This window comes from Pteropus alecto, unplaced genomic scaffold (genome assembly GCF_000325575.1).
Source record: "Pteropus alecto unplaced genomic scaffold, ASM32557v1 scaffold24, whole genome shotgun sequence".
Taxonomy (NCBI): domain Eukaryota; kingdom Metazoa; phylum Chordata; class Mammalia; order Chiroptera; family Pteropodidae; genus Pteropus; species Pteropus alecto.
The window spans coordinates 1728639-1742126 of record NW_006439192.1 but is presented as its reverse complement, the minus strand read 5'-3'; the positions used below and the strand labels follow the sequence as shown (position 1 = coordinate 1742126).

Here is a 13488-nt window from a genome sequence, read left to right as displayed (position 1 = left end):
CTGATTATATTCTACTGAGTTGATACATTATAACCTACCTGACCATTTCCTTATTGTTAAATACTTAAACTGTTAGTATACTTAAATTGTTAGAATACTAAATTATTTCATGTTTATAGATTTTCTTCTTTTAAATCAGTTCTTACAATAAATTCCTAAAAGTGAGGTTGATAAGTGAAATGAAAAATTTTTACAGCCTGACAGGTAGACATGCACTGCCAAAACATGTTCCAAACCCTATGATACATTCAGTGCCACCAGCAAAGTTTCACCACAATTTTATCAGCTCTAGGTTTGGATTCTCTTATGTTTTAATTTTTATTATCATAATAGCTATGAAATGACACTTCATTGCTGCTTTGATGTGCATTCCTATTATTTGGGTAAAATATTTTTTTATATGCTCAATTACTAACTTTCTCTCATATACACTGCTTGTTCATAGGCTCTGACCCTTAGGTTTTATGTTTAGAAATATAAACATGCTCTTTATACTTTATAGTTTTTGAGCCTTTGCCATTTTTAACACAATTAGTTTCCCTAAACAATTATTGCTTTTTAAAAAAAATTGGGGTAGGTTAGTTCTCAATTTGGAAAATTTCATAAATTGAACTATGTCCATACTTTTCTTCCTTGGTTATTTTGATAGCCAGGTTCCAAGCTGCCTTCCAATCATTCTCACCTCCTGGCAAGAATACCAATTCACACCTTTGCGTAATTCACTCCCACAATGAATATAGCTGATCTGTGTAACCAATAGGATATTGCTGAAATGACAGTGTGACTTCTAAGGCTAGGTTAATATTGCAGATTCTAACTTGCTCTTTCTCAGATATGTGCTTGGGGGAATTTAGCTGCCACATTGTGAACACACATGCAGCCCTATGAAAAGGACCACAAGGCAGAGAACTGAGACATTTTGCCAATTGGCAGCACTAATTTACCAGCCAGTTAAGTGATTCATCATGGAAGCCTTCAGATGACTGACGCACCAGCTGAAATCTTGATTGCAAACTCATTAAAGATCCCAAGTCAAAATCACCCAGGTAAGCCACTCTTGACCCATAGAAAGTTATGAAATAAAAAATGTTTGTTATTGCTTTTAGTTGCTAAGTCTCAGAGTAATTTTTTTCTACAGTAGTAGATAATATTTATCCTACTAGCTCTATAAGTTTCCTCTACAGAAACTCTGAGACCACCTCAAATACAGTGCTTCTGAGAAGGCAGGGCAATAACACAACCCCCCTCCTGGCCCCACTTCATTCTTAGCTCACCTAGAGCAGATTCATTTTTACTTGTTTTATATACTTGGGTTCCCATTAGATTTCTCAAGGGTTCCACTACTAAAATAGTTTGGCAATTACTGCATTGTATGGCATGTCCTATATTTTAATCTTACCTTCTATGATTTTATGGTTTATATTTAACTGTGAAATCCATCCAGAGTTCATTTTGGTTTGTGATATTATGTTGAATACGGTCACCTACTACGCACGATCTTTTCCCAACCTTCTTCTAATGCCTTCTATATATAAAAACTGAAAAGCTAAAGCTGTACTTCCTAAACTCTTTTGCTGCTAGGATCTAGATATGAGTGAAGTTCTACCAACTGGATGTGTTTGAGTGATTTCTGAAAGGCAGATATGAAGCAAAGACCATCTTCCTCCTCGTACTGTTTTTTAACGATAAGCAGTCATGAAAATATCCGTATCCACTGTTCACCTTCATGGCTACCTAGACACAGTTGTGATGATGGCCAAATTCAGAATTTCAGAATCCAACTGCAGTAGCATCTCACTTCCACTTCTTCCAGATGGAGGCAGATACAGTGACACCCTGGTAGGTCAGTTCTACAATGTCCCAAGAATCGGTCCTTTTAAGCCCAGCCTAGAGCTTGCCTCAGCTCTTCCAACAATTTTACAAATACTTGATTGTAATACTAAATTCTTTTCCTCTTGTATCTGATGTTTTCTGATTTCTGGAATAAATCTTGATTGTTACTGATATAAAACATTGAAAATTACACCAATGATCAAAGATAATGCTGGTTAACTAAGATCTTCCTGCAAAGCCTTGTAGGTTGTTAAAATATAGACCAAGAATATCTATGGACTTGACAAACTAGGAGACACTTTGCAAAAGCTTTTTGAGCCCAGAATTTTACACAGCTCACTAAACTGCAGTGTCAACACTCTATTTCCCAATGTGACACAGATAAGCTTCTGTCAAGAATAGAACCATCCTGGTTCTATTCATGAAGCTTGAGGCATAAATCAAGAAAGATAAGTAGTGATAATTTTAAAAAACCAGCAATAACTTTAAACTGATTGCTGTGATTTGAACAGATGTTTGATAGTGAAATAGAAAGATCAACAGGAAAAAACGAGCTTTTTATATTTAAAAAACCTAAGACCTGATTTAAATTAACTGAATAAAACATTTCAACTATACATTTTAATCTGTCCCTTGTCTAGAAGCTCATCTAAGTTACCTAAAACCAGAACCAAATTAAAATATTACTTTCATAAGGTTCAAGGATACCAACTCAGCTAAACATACTTCCCTCTAGCCTGACTGCATGTGTTAGAAAAAACAGAGGTGATCACATACCACTGTTTCCACAGTCAGCACAGGAGATGAGTTCCTCTGGCTTCTTTTCTCGGTTTTGTTCTTTTGTGCCAAGACAGAAACTACAGATGGGAATTGGTTCAGCAACCGGCTGTAAAGAAAAACACAATTCACTCAGGCACTAGTACTTTTTTCAGTATTAATATAAAGACATTAAAATTACAGTTTTAAATTCCTACAAGAGTTATATGTAACTTTAGAATAACTGTATCACTCTCCTAAATTTTCAAATAAGTAGGTGAGTTTTTACAAACTGGTCCTTGTAGTGACAACCTTGGTCCAAAAAAACCATATCTCAATCATGTTGGTCACTTTGAAACTAAATGGCACAGTATGGATTAAACAAAGCAAATCCTTCACCTAAGATTGAAAAATTCGACTGAATTAAGTACAAGAAATCACAGTACTGGCCACTAAAAGGCATGTGATGTAGGAGAAGAATGATTAAGATATATAAGAATAAGCATAATATAAGGCAGAAGACATTAAATGATATAAGAGAGAAACAGTTAAGTACTCTGCATAAGTGAGAAAGATAAACTCCAATTGAGGTTTGGAAGAGAAGGGTTGAAAGAGGAAGACAAAGTGTATTAAGTACAAACACTATGTTATGGGATCTTAAGAAGCTTGCCCAAGGACAATAGATAATAATTGTTAGAAGCAGGTTTAAATCTAGGTTTCCACATTCCTTTACATCACTGTTCCCTCACTCCATGGAGATAAGGCAATACTGGTAGTATAAACAGATGAACTGAGGTGCGCAGTCTGCTAAGGTCAGCACTTAAAGGCTATAGTTTCTGCGATAAGCTGGGGGCAAGTTGGGGGGGTGGGACAAGGTGGGAGGCAGAGCTAGATCAGTCTGTGAAGACTGCCACTGAATGTCATGTAAAGTTGGACTTTATCCTGCAGGAAAAGAACAGAAGGTTACTAAATCAGGAGATGATCATCTGTATTTAAGAAAAATAACTCCATTAACAATATCAAAGACAAATGGAGAAAACCTAAAGATAGATAAAACATTTAAACAGTAGTTGTAACTGTCTAGTGAATACAAGATAAGAACCTGAACCAAAGCTAAGGAAATGGAATAGAAAAAAAATAGCTATATACTTAAAAACCAACAACTTGTAGAAATGACAGAAAAGGACATGAGTTAAACATGACCAACTTAACTGAAAAAAATGGTGATACAATCAACTGTGAAAGGTAAGTCATCTTTAAGAAGAAAATTAGGCAGAAAGCAAATAGATGACAAGTTTGATTGCAGATGTGTTTAGCTGGAGGCATTCTCAGTCAATTCTCAACTATTTATGCAAACCATTATGTAGGATAGCAATATAAAGCCCTTAAGATAATTTTAGTCTACTGGGGAGAATAGATAAAATGTTTGTAGGTACCATGATAAAAGTATTACAATGGGAAACAAAATAGGAAGTAATCAAGGAGGGCAAAGGGGCTATCAAGGAAAGGCTTCCCAGACTTAAGTTATTCTGGAGATATTTGTCAGGCAGACCCACCTGATGGGGTGTTTAAAGAAAATACAAAATCAAATTTTGGAAGGAGTGGGGGAAAGAGCTTAGTCTGGGACTTACTGAGCTTAAAATGCCTATAGAACATTCAAGTAGCAATGACCATGAACATTACATAAAGATCTAGAGTTCAAGGGAAAGATGGTCTGGAAATAAAAATCTAGACGTTAAATACATGCAAAATGGCATGAAGGCCATCAGAGTTGATGAGTTCTCCCATGGAGAACAAATGGAAAGAAGAGAGCTAAGGTAAGAAAACCAATATGTAAGTGACTGGAAGAGGAAAAAGCCTAAAAAGGAAATAGATTTGTAAGAGAGTTGGATGACAATATGGAACTGTCCAACAAAAGCAAACTAATAGTACTGCTCAACCAAAAATTAAATTAGAGATGAATAGCTAGAGTTTGTCTTAACTGTGGCTGTGGTAAATAAAGACTACCACATTCTTTCTTTAAAAAGAAATATGAAAAAGAACCAAGGATTGCATAAGAAATACAGTCAATAATATTGTCATAACTACGTATGGTGTCAGATGGGTACTAGATTCATCCAGGTGATAAATGTCTAATCACCATGTTGTAGACCTGAAACTAATATAATATCATATGCCAACTGCAATTAAAAATTTTAATTGAAAAAAAAAAAAAAAAAGAGCCAGGGGGTAAAGTCAGGAAAGATTTCACCCAGGAGTAGAAACTTGAAGTAAGCTCTAAAGAAGGCCTAGAGAGAAGGCAGAGGCAATCTCATGAAGTTTGTTTTGACCTTTATGCTGTAACCGCTAAGTACCATGAGAAGATTTTAAGCATAGGAGTGATATGAACAAAATTTAAATTTTAGAAAAGCCATTCCATAAGCAGTTGTAAACAGATTAGAAGAAATACAATCCAGGCCACGAGTAATGAGGGCCTGCATTAAGGCACTGACAAAAGGAATGGAGAAGAAACAGAAGAGATATTTAAAAGACATAACCGGCAGGATCTGATGGCTAACTGATGGGGGAGGGGGGGTACAGTAAGGAAGATGGAAGACTTAGATACCATTAAAGAAGTGAAAAGGCAAGCCCCAGAATAAAAGATATTAACAACATATTTAACTAAAACTGGCTCATATCCAGAATATTTAAAGAACTCTCACATATCAATAAGGAAAAGAAAGACAACTCAATAGAAAAGCAGGGAGAAAATGTCAACTAGCAATTCACAACAGAAAATACATAAATAATATATAAATGGCCAATAACATAAGATGTTCAACCTCATTAGCCATCAAGGACAAAGATCTGTAAGAATGGCTAAAATTATGAAGACTGGCAATACTTAGTGTAGATAAGAAAACAGAATAACAGGAAATCTCTTACATTGCTAACAGAAATATAAATTGGAAAAAAAAACCGCTCCGAAAATTATTTGACATTATCTAATAAATTTAAACACAGGCAATACCATATGATCTACTATGTCTACTACTATCCAAATGAAATGCATACGCACCTAAACAGTAAAACATATAGAAAAATGATCAGAGTATTATTTATAACAGAATTTACACAAACAAAAATTAGCCAAATAACTAGCAATGCCTGCACAGATAAAATGTACTATATCCATACAGTAAACTATTAAATAGTAACGAAAATAAACAAATTACAGTCAACAACATGGATGTACATCACAAACTATACTGAAAGAGAAAACACAAAAGAATGTATACTGTATTATTTTATGTGAAGTTCAAAAACTTCTATATTGTTTTAAGTCAGAATAGTGGTTACTTTTAGGAGGAAAGGAACAGGTAGTGAATTAGAAAGGGACTTCTGAAGTGCTGGTAATGTTCTTTTTCTTGACATAGATGGTGGTTTCATAGATATTATGTAATAATTAAGATATAAACTTAGAATTTGTGTACTTTCCTGTATGCATATTTGAATTAGAAAGTTAAATTTAAATTAATGAACATGTATGAAGTAGGACTGTAGTACCTTTAAAACATTCTACAAGAAAAATCAATGATGATTTGGACATTGAAGTTTGGAACTTAAGAGAGAGAATAGGCTAGAAACATTTAAAAGACATCCACATGCAGATAATAACTGATAGCACCCAATGAGAAGGTAAAGTGGGTAGAACACAGAAGAGAGCTGGGGAGGGGAGTAGAGAAGAGAGATGAAGTCTGAGATAGAGGAATATCAACATTTAGAAGCATCAGAGAGAAAAAAAAAAAAGAGAGAGGCCAGAAAAAAACCAGTATGAGAGAAAACAACCAAGAGAAGTGAAAACACAAGAATTTCAAGAAGCAGAGAGCAATCAACAATCAATGTCGGGAAGATAATGTATCTAGTGGATTCTACAATTGAGAAATAGTTGGAAACTTCACTAAGAGAACAAGCACCCTTTTCAGTGACAGAATAAGAACTAAAGTCATAGGAACCAACAAACTGTCATGAAAGGACAAACAGCAGATAGGAGATAGCAAAAAAGAAATGGCAAAGAGTTATATTATAATGTGTGTGAGGTATTTAAGATGAGAAAAACTAAACCTATTTAAATATAGAAGACACACATGGTCAGAGATTTGAGAAACAAGAAATAACAGGAAGATATTATATAGTAAGGTTTAGAGCTGCACTGTTCAATACGGTACGTACTACAACATGTGGCTATTTAAATTTAAAATAAAATCAGGTTAAATTAATTCCTGAGTCATACTAGCTACATTTCAACTGCTCAATAGTCACATGTGCTAGTGACTAGGGTGCTGGAATGCACAAATACAGAACAATTCCATCATTACAGAAAGTTCTCTTGTATAACACTGGTTTAGAAAAGAGGATGGATTTTAAAGCATGGGTACAGCATGGCCTTAGTAGTATAGGATGATGTAGATGATTTTGTTTGTGGATAATGGGAATAGGGGAAAGTTGAGGATGCTAATTTCTGATAGCCTTATCATTTCTGGAAAATAGGAAATTAAATCACCTTAGCTAAGAGTTTGGCAAGGATTGGTTAGAACATGAAAATTTGATAGCTGACTGAGAAAACTGAGAGGTGAAATTGGCTGGGTCTAAGAACAGGTTAACAAAAACACCTTCCTATCAAAATGGATAGTGGGTACACATTCGTCAGGCAAGGCAGAATCAGAAAAGTATGTAATAACATAGAGGCAAATTCAAAATACAGGAGAGAAAAGTTGATGGAGTCCCTGCAAAATGGCCTCTATCTCTTTTCACTAAAATAGCAGGCAACGTCACTTGCTTAAAGAAAAGTATCAGATAGTATATGAATTTGGGCATTTAGAGGACAGAAAAAGTCTGGAAGTCTCTATATGGAAGGTAATAGGGAATCAATTACTGATGGAAAATAAAACTGTCAATCAGCCCCAGCAACAAAGCTAAGATCGGAAAGAATCAATTTGTAGGATTTCCAATCAAAATGGTTATACAAATTTCCTAACACCCCCAAAGCCTTGGACTGACAAAGTCAAAAAACTGTAGACTGACAAGTTAAGCCAAAGGGTAAGATCCACTAGAATGCAAATGCAAATATTTCTAAAATGGTTGGCCACAAAGTTGAGGCTGGTCATCATAAACTGAAAGTATAAGGAGTTAAGGTACTATAGAAATTCTGATGAACTAAAGGTCCAGTAGAAAGTAAAAGAACTGGAAAAGTAGAAGGATTGAAGATTATGGTCAGCAAAGAAACTTTAGATCTAGTTTGTGATTTCCTAAGTATAAAGTTGTAGCTAACAAATCCCAAATGGCAAATGTGCATGAATTCTTTAATATTTAGTAAGCACTATTCTACACACTTGAGGGTATGGTGGTGAAAAAGGCAAAGCCCCCACTTGCATGAGAGTTTACATTCTATGAGAGAAGTAAAATTGACAAAATTAGGAAATCAAGAAGGTGGGAAAGCATGATTTTAGAAGAATCATATAACTGTGCTTACGTCAGCAAAAATAATAAGAATAAAGTTTTAGAGAAAAAAAATATTGGTAAATGACAGCCAGTACTGCCGCCCGCCCCCCCCCCCAAAAAAAGCAGAGATTGGGGGACTAGTAGATGGGAAGAACTTCATGTCAGGAGAATGTGTTTAATAAAGGAACAACAATCATCTTAGAGGCTGTGAAAACCAAAGAATGTATCAACTCTTCTAGAGTCTCTCTCCATCCCACCCTCTTTATGAAATAGGGTAAGAATATGGAAAAGTAGCTCTACTAGGAGGGTATGGACACAATTCAATATAAAGACCTACTAGTGGTAGAATAGTAGTACTACCTTCACATATAAAGTACACTGTATTACTTCAGCAGTCTAGCTAAAAAGGAACAAAGTTGAGTTCAGCTAGAGTGCTATGTAACCTGAAATTACAGAGGAAATGGAGAAGCTTACATTATAATAAAGAGCTATAGGGCAGAGCAGGAACAGTATCATAATTCAAACTAAGTTACCATAATTAAAATATGTTAGGTATATAGCTAAATACTTTAAGGGAGTGAACATACAAGGATGAAGAAAAGACAAAGTCTGAAAAAGAAATGATTGTTATTCTTCAGCATAGACTATGTCTTTAAAAATTAAAACTATGTAGTAATTTGTGTCTTCAAACATATCTTTTTATTATCTAGAACTAGATAATAAAGTTTCTAATGGCAGAAAATGTTATTTAAAACCATACCTAAGAAATCAAAACAGTCTCTATATGTTCCTGTATGTTCCATATAATATTATTGCTCTTAATATTTTTTACATATGATCAAGGCTTCATTTTACGAGATACTGTCTATCCCAAAACGAAATAACTTGAGGTCATTCAAATCTACTTATTAAAGTTGGGGAGTTGGTGGGTAATGATTTGGACAAACTGGCTGTCTGGTTACTACTTGGAACTGTGTAGACTGTGTAACTCAATTATTTTGGTACCTATCAAATGATTTGGTACCTATCAAATGATTTGGTAATGATTTGGACAAACTGGCTGTCTGGTTACTACTTGGAACTGTGTAGACTGTGTAACTCAATTATTTTGGTACCTATCAAATGATCAAAGTCTTAGATCTTGCCTACCCATTATACAAAACTATTTGCTAATAATTCCCAGTAATGACAACTTTACTTAAGTTTAAACAGTACTGATATTTATAATGTGAAAATAAGACAGGCTGAAAAGCAACTTTTTGAAGTCAAATAAAGATACTGGTCCAAACACACTCAAATTATATAGAAATAGATAAGTTTTCAGTAACACATGGCAGTTGAGCTGTATTTCTTTAACCTAATAACCTAAACACTTCATAAAGAAGACTCTTCTTTGATATCACAGGACCAAGCATAAAAATGATAAACTTTTCAGGTACCAAAATAAAACTGATTCCACATAGAAAAACTATTACTGACAATGATCATGATTTTTTAACTACTTGATAATTTCAGGATTTTAAAGTGCAATTTCAGAAAGAATAACAGTACTGTGAGGATTAGTCATTTTAGTTGATGAGCTACAAAAAAGTGGTTTAAATAAGTCATCTAGGTTACAACATAATCTATGAGGTTTTCTTTGTTAATCAAATGGCACTGCTAATCAGAAATATATAGCTAACTATATTTAGAGCATGAAAAATCACAACTCCAGATCATTCTTATTCCCAAAATATAAATGAGGGCGAAAATCAGCGAAAAGGACTAAAATTACATTGGGTTCATTGTAAGATTTGAATATAAAATGTACTGAGATGGTTTTAGGACAGTGAAGAGATACTCATAACATTTTCCAAGTCAAACTTTACAAGCTGAATTTAATTACCTTGTATCAAAAGAATATATCAATTGTTAATACATTTTTAAAAATCTGTATAGAGATAGGCAATATGCCATATAATCATCATTCCTACAACTGTCCAAGCTTAGTCCTTATCTTATTGTTCTCATGTTGATATAAAGTAAATCTATTCCTACAACTAATTAAACAACAACAACAAAATGTTTGTAGCACATACATTTTTATTTTACACACCATGAAACACAGCAGCCAGAGTGAACCTGTTTAAAAGTAGATCAGAGCATGTCATTCAGCTGCCCCAAACCTCCCATCTAGTCCAATGACTTCCATCTCAGATTAAACGCCAAATGAACTATAAAGCCCTAGGTAAACTGCACTCCCCTCCCAAATACACACACAATCACCTCTCCTATTTTCATCTCTTATTGCTTTCTCCCTCTTACATTCTATTCCAGCTTCCTTATTCTTTACAAGTCAGATGTTCCAGTCACCTTTGCATTTGCTTTCCTTCTATCTAGAATGCTCTTCCACAGATCCTTCAGATCTCTAGTCAAAGTTACCTTCTCAGTAAGGCTTTCTTTGACCATACCATCCATCTAACATTTCGAAACTTCAGATGACTCACCAACCACAACAATTCATATCCCTCTTCCTTGCTTTATCGTTTCCCTTAATCCTTTTCATGTAATTAACATATTTTATGCATGTATGTGTATCTTATTATTTGTCCCCCACTAAATGTAAACCTTATGAAGGTTCTGATTTCTGTTTGTTTAGGGCTGTAATAGTGCCTAGCATATAGTATGCATTCAGCAAATGTTGTTCAGTACATTAATTAAATTACCTTGTAGAACTAGAAATAATAAGAAAAAGTAGTATCTCAGAACAAGTTGGTATATGATAAAGCAATGAGCAGCTCAATAATAATAATATATAAATGCTCTGATATTTACTAAGTAATCTCACAAAGTAATTTCATGGCCTCGATAACTGAGTTAGATTTTTGCCACAGCAACTAACTTCCTTTCGATTTCTCAAAAGTAGAAATTGATTTGTGGCAGGAGGCACTTAGACTGTACCTTGTGTCATCTGTTGCTTTAGGTTGCCTTAAGTATCATGTTCAGATCTCCATTATAATCACCAGATGGCAGCATTGAGGCAAATACACAGTAGATGCTCTAATAACAAGTAGACAGTTGAGTAGCATTCTGAGTTGAACTTTTGGAAATAACTCTTAAAAACAACAACAGTAAAAATTTTGCCCAATGATGTCTACTATGTGAGGTTTATATCATGGAAGAAAATAATTTTTAGACACAATCATTTAGACTAATATTAAATATAATGGCATTTTCTAGATATCCGGATATATCATTTAAGATAGTCCCATCATAAAGTCCAATTTTTACTTTTCTCCCAAGACTTGCCTTTAACTTTTTTAAGCCATTATACACTTGTCATTGTCTCCACCTTCTAATACTTTCTGAGGAACTCAAATCAACCTTTATGTTGTCTATGTTCTTAAACACTGACATAAAGGCTAGTCAAGAATCTGTTTTATGTAATTATTTCTAGTTATTTCAAGACTGAATTAAATGATAAATCTAGAATTTGTGACCATCAGAATTTGAGAGAAAAAACTGTACTCATAAACTTAGACTTACGACTTCAGAAACCTCTAACAGATCATTTCGCAAGCTAACAGGCAATAAAGATATGTAATTTCTTAAAAGCTACAAATTTTCTCATGTTTTATGGCCACTGAAAATTACTGAGACAAGGTATAGTGAAAGAAACCAAAATGGTGCTCAATGAGTGAGCATCGGGAAAACATACTGCTAAGTTTTCAAAATACTATCCAAAGCATAAGAAGTCTGGTGAATATTACTGTTTGGTAAGCACTGTAATATAGCATAAATTTTTGAGAAGATAAAAAAGAAGCAGTACTCACATTTCCAAAGCACTTATAAATGTCAGTAAATACAAATCAAAATACACAACAAATTATTAGAAAACAAACACTATTCGCATTATCCACTTACATACCAAAAAAATTCAAAAGTAAGCCTTTTGAGAAACTACTTGCATAATAAGGTTATTTCCAATATTGTAAGGGAAACAAACTAGCACACAGAGTTTACTTTAGGAAACTAATACTTTGTTGGAAAGTGTTTCTATATTGTTGAGAAAGTTGAACAAAATACATTGTTCTCTTCCAATCAGGTAAGCTCTCCTGTCAGTTTTACCCAGTTCTTTACTCCTTCACTAAGAATGACCTTGGGTGAACCCAAGCTCCTCTCAAATCCTTTCTGACAGTTTAGAATTCAATTTTTCTTCATGTTTTCCAGAAAGACAGCCCTAGGTAAGCAGAAATCACCCCAGACCTCTTAATTCACCTCTTATGCATCTTGCACACAATACGCATTAAATAAGCATTAACTGAAATTAAAATACAACAAAATTGTGCTTAGCTCCAAACAGGTTTATCAGTTACTGACTCAAAGCCTCTCCTCCAAGATTCAATAATCTTCAAGGGAGGTGTGCTTGGATAGGATTTAAACTCTTTGAATTCTTCAGCACCCTGTTTACTGTACTATCAAGCACTCTATGGCTCCTTATTAAACATAGTTAGGATAATCTTTTCTTCAAAAGTATACAGTCTTCGGCCATGCTACCCCAAACAAGCCTGGTCCTGTTTGATCTTGGAAGCTAAGCAGGGTCGGGCATGGTTAGTACTTGGATGGGAGACCACCTAGGAAGACCAGGTGCTATAGGCGTAAAAAATTTTAAAAAATAAAAAAATAAGGGATTGTAAGCTGATAAGGTCCTTGCAATCTGTGAGATCGACCAAGGGTTACCTCACCTAAAAAATAAATAAATAGATAAATAAGGAAAAAAAGTATACAGTTGCAAAAGATTATAATCATAAAACGTGAATGGCCTGGAAAGGAGCCCATTTTCCATTGTTTATAGTCTACGGTAAGGTTACCTTATATAATTTTAACCAGTTCCAACATAACCCATTAGCCACTACAAAGCCTTACTAGGAATACTAAATTGAATTCATTGCTTACAATGATTTCATTTAATGACTTCTACAATTAGATACAATAACAAGATTACTGACAAAATAGCATAATTAGATCAGTAATGATCAATTTCAATATAAATTTTTATTATGTATATAGATTACTATAAATTTAGATGAGAAAGTGATCATCTGTCAAGATCCTATAAAAATTTTCTATTTCCTAATCAGAGGTAACATCAAAAATGACAGTATGCATATTTGCTGAATTTAAATTCTGTGCTAAGGAACTGTGGAGTTAACTTTCACATATTTGTCAGTTATTTGAAAGTTCCACTTTCAGTTTGTCAGTGATATACCATTTTCTTCATTCACCCAAATATGACGCTGTCAAGGTATTGTCTTTCCTTTCTTCTGTGGTCCTTTCCTATTTTATTTTTTTTTAAATATAACTATGGCTCTCCTCTAATTCAGATTCCTATCACCATATGCAATTTGCTATATGGACAGATTCCATCTAGCCTTTGAT

General features: G+C 34.1%; 1 protein-coding gene across 2 annotated transcripts in view; it reads right to left on the bottom strand.

Annotated features, from left to right (window-relative positions):
* Nucleotides 1-13488, bottom strand: part of KAT6A (lysine acetyltransferase 6A) — a 97843-nt gene that overhangs the window by 45222 nt on the left and 39133 nt on the right. For both annotated transcript variants that reach the window (XM_006916272.3, XM_015592861.2), the window contains exon 3: nucleotides 2611-2719. In XM_006916272.3, the coding sequence (XP_006916334.1) occupies nucleotides 2611-2719 (109 nt within the window). The remainder of the gene's footprint in view (nucleotides 1-2610; nucleotides 2720-13488) is intronic.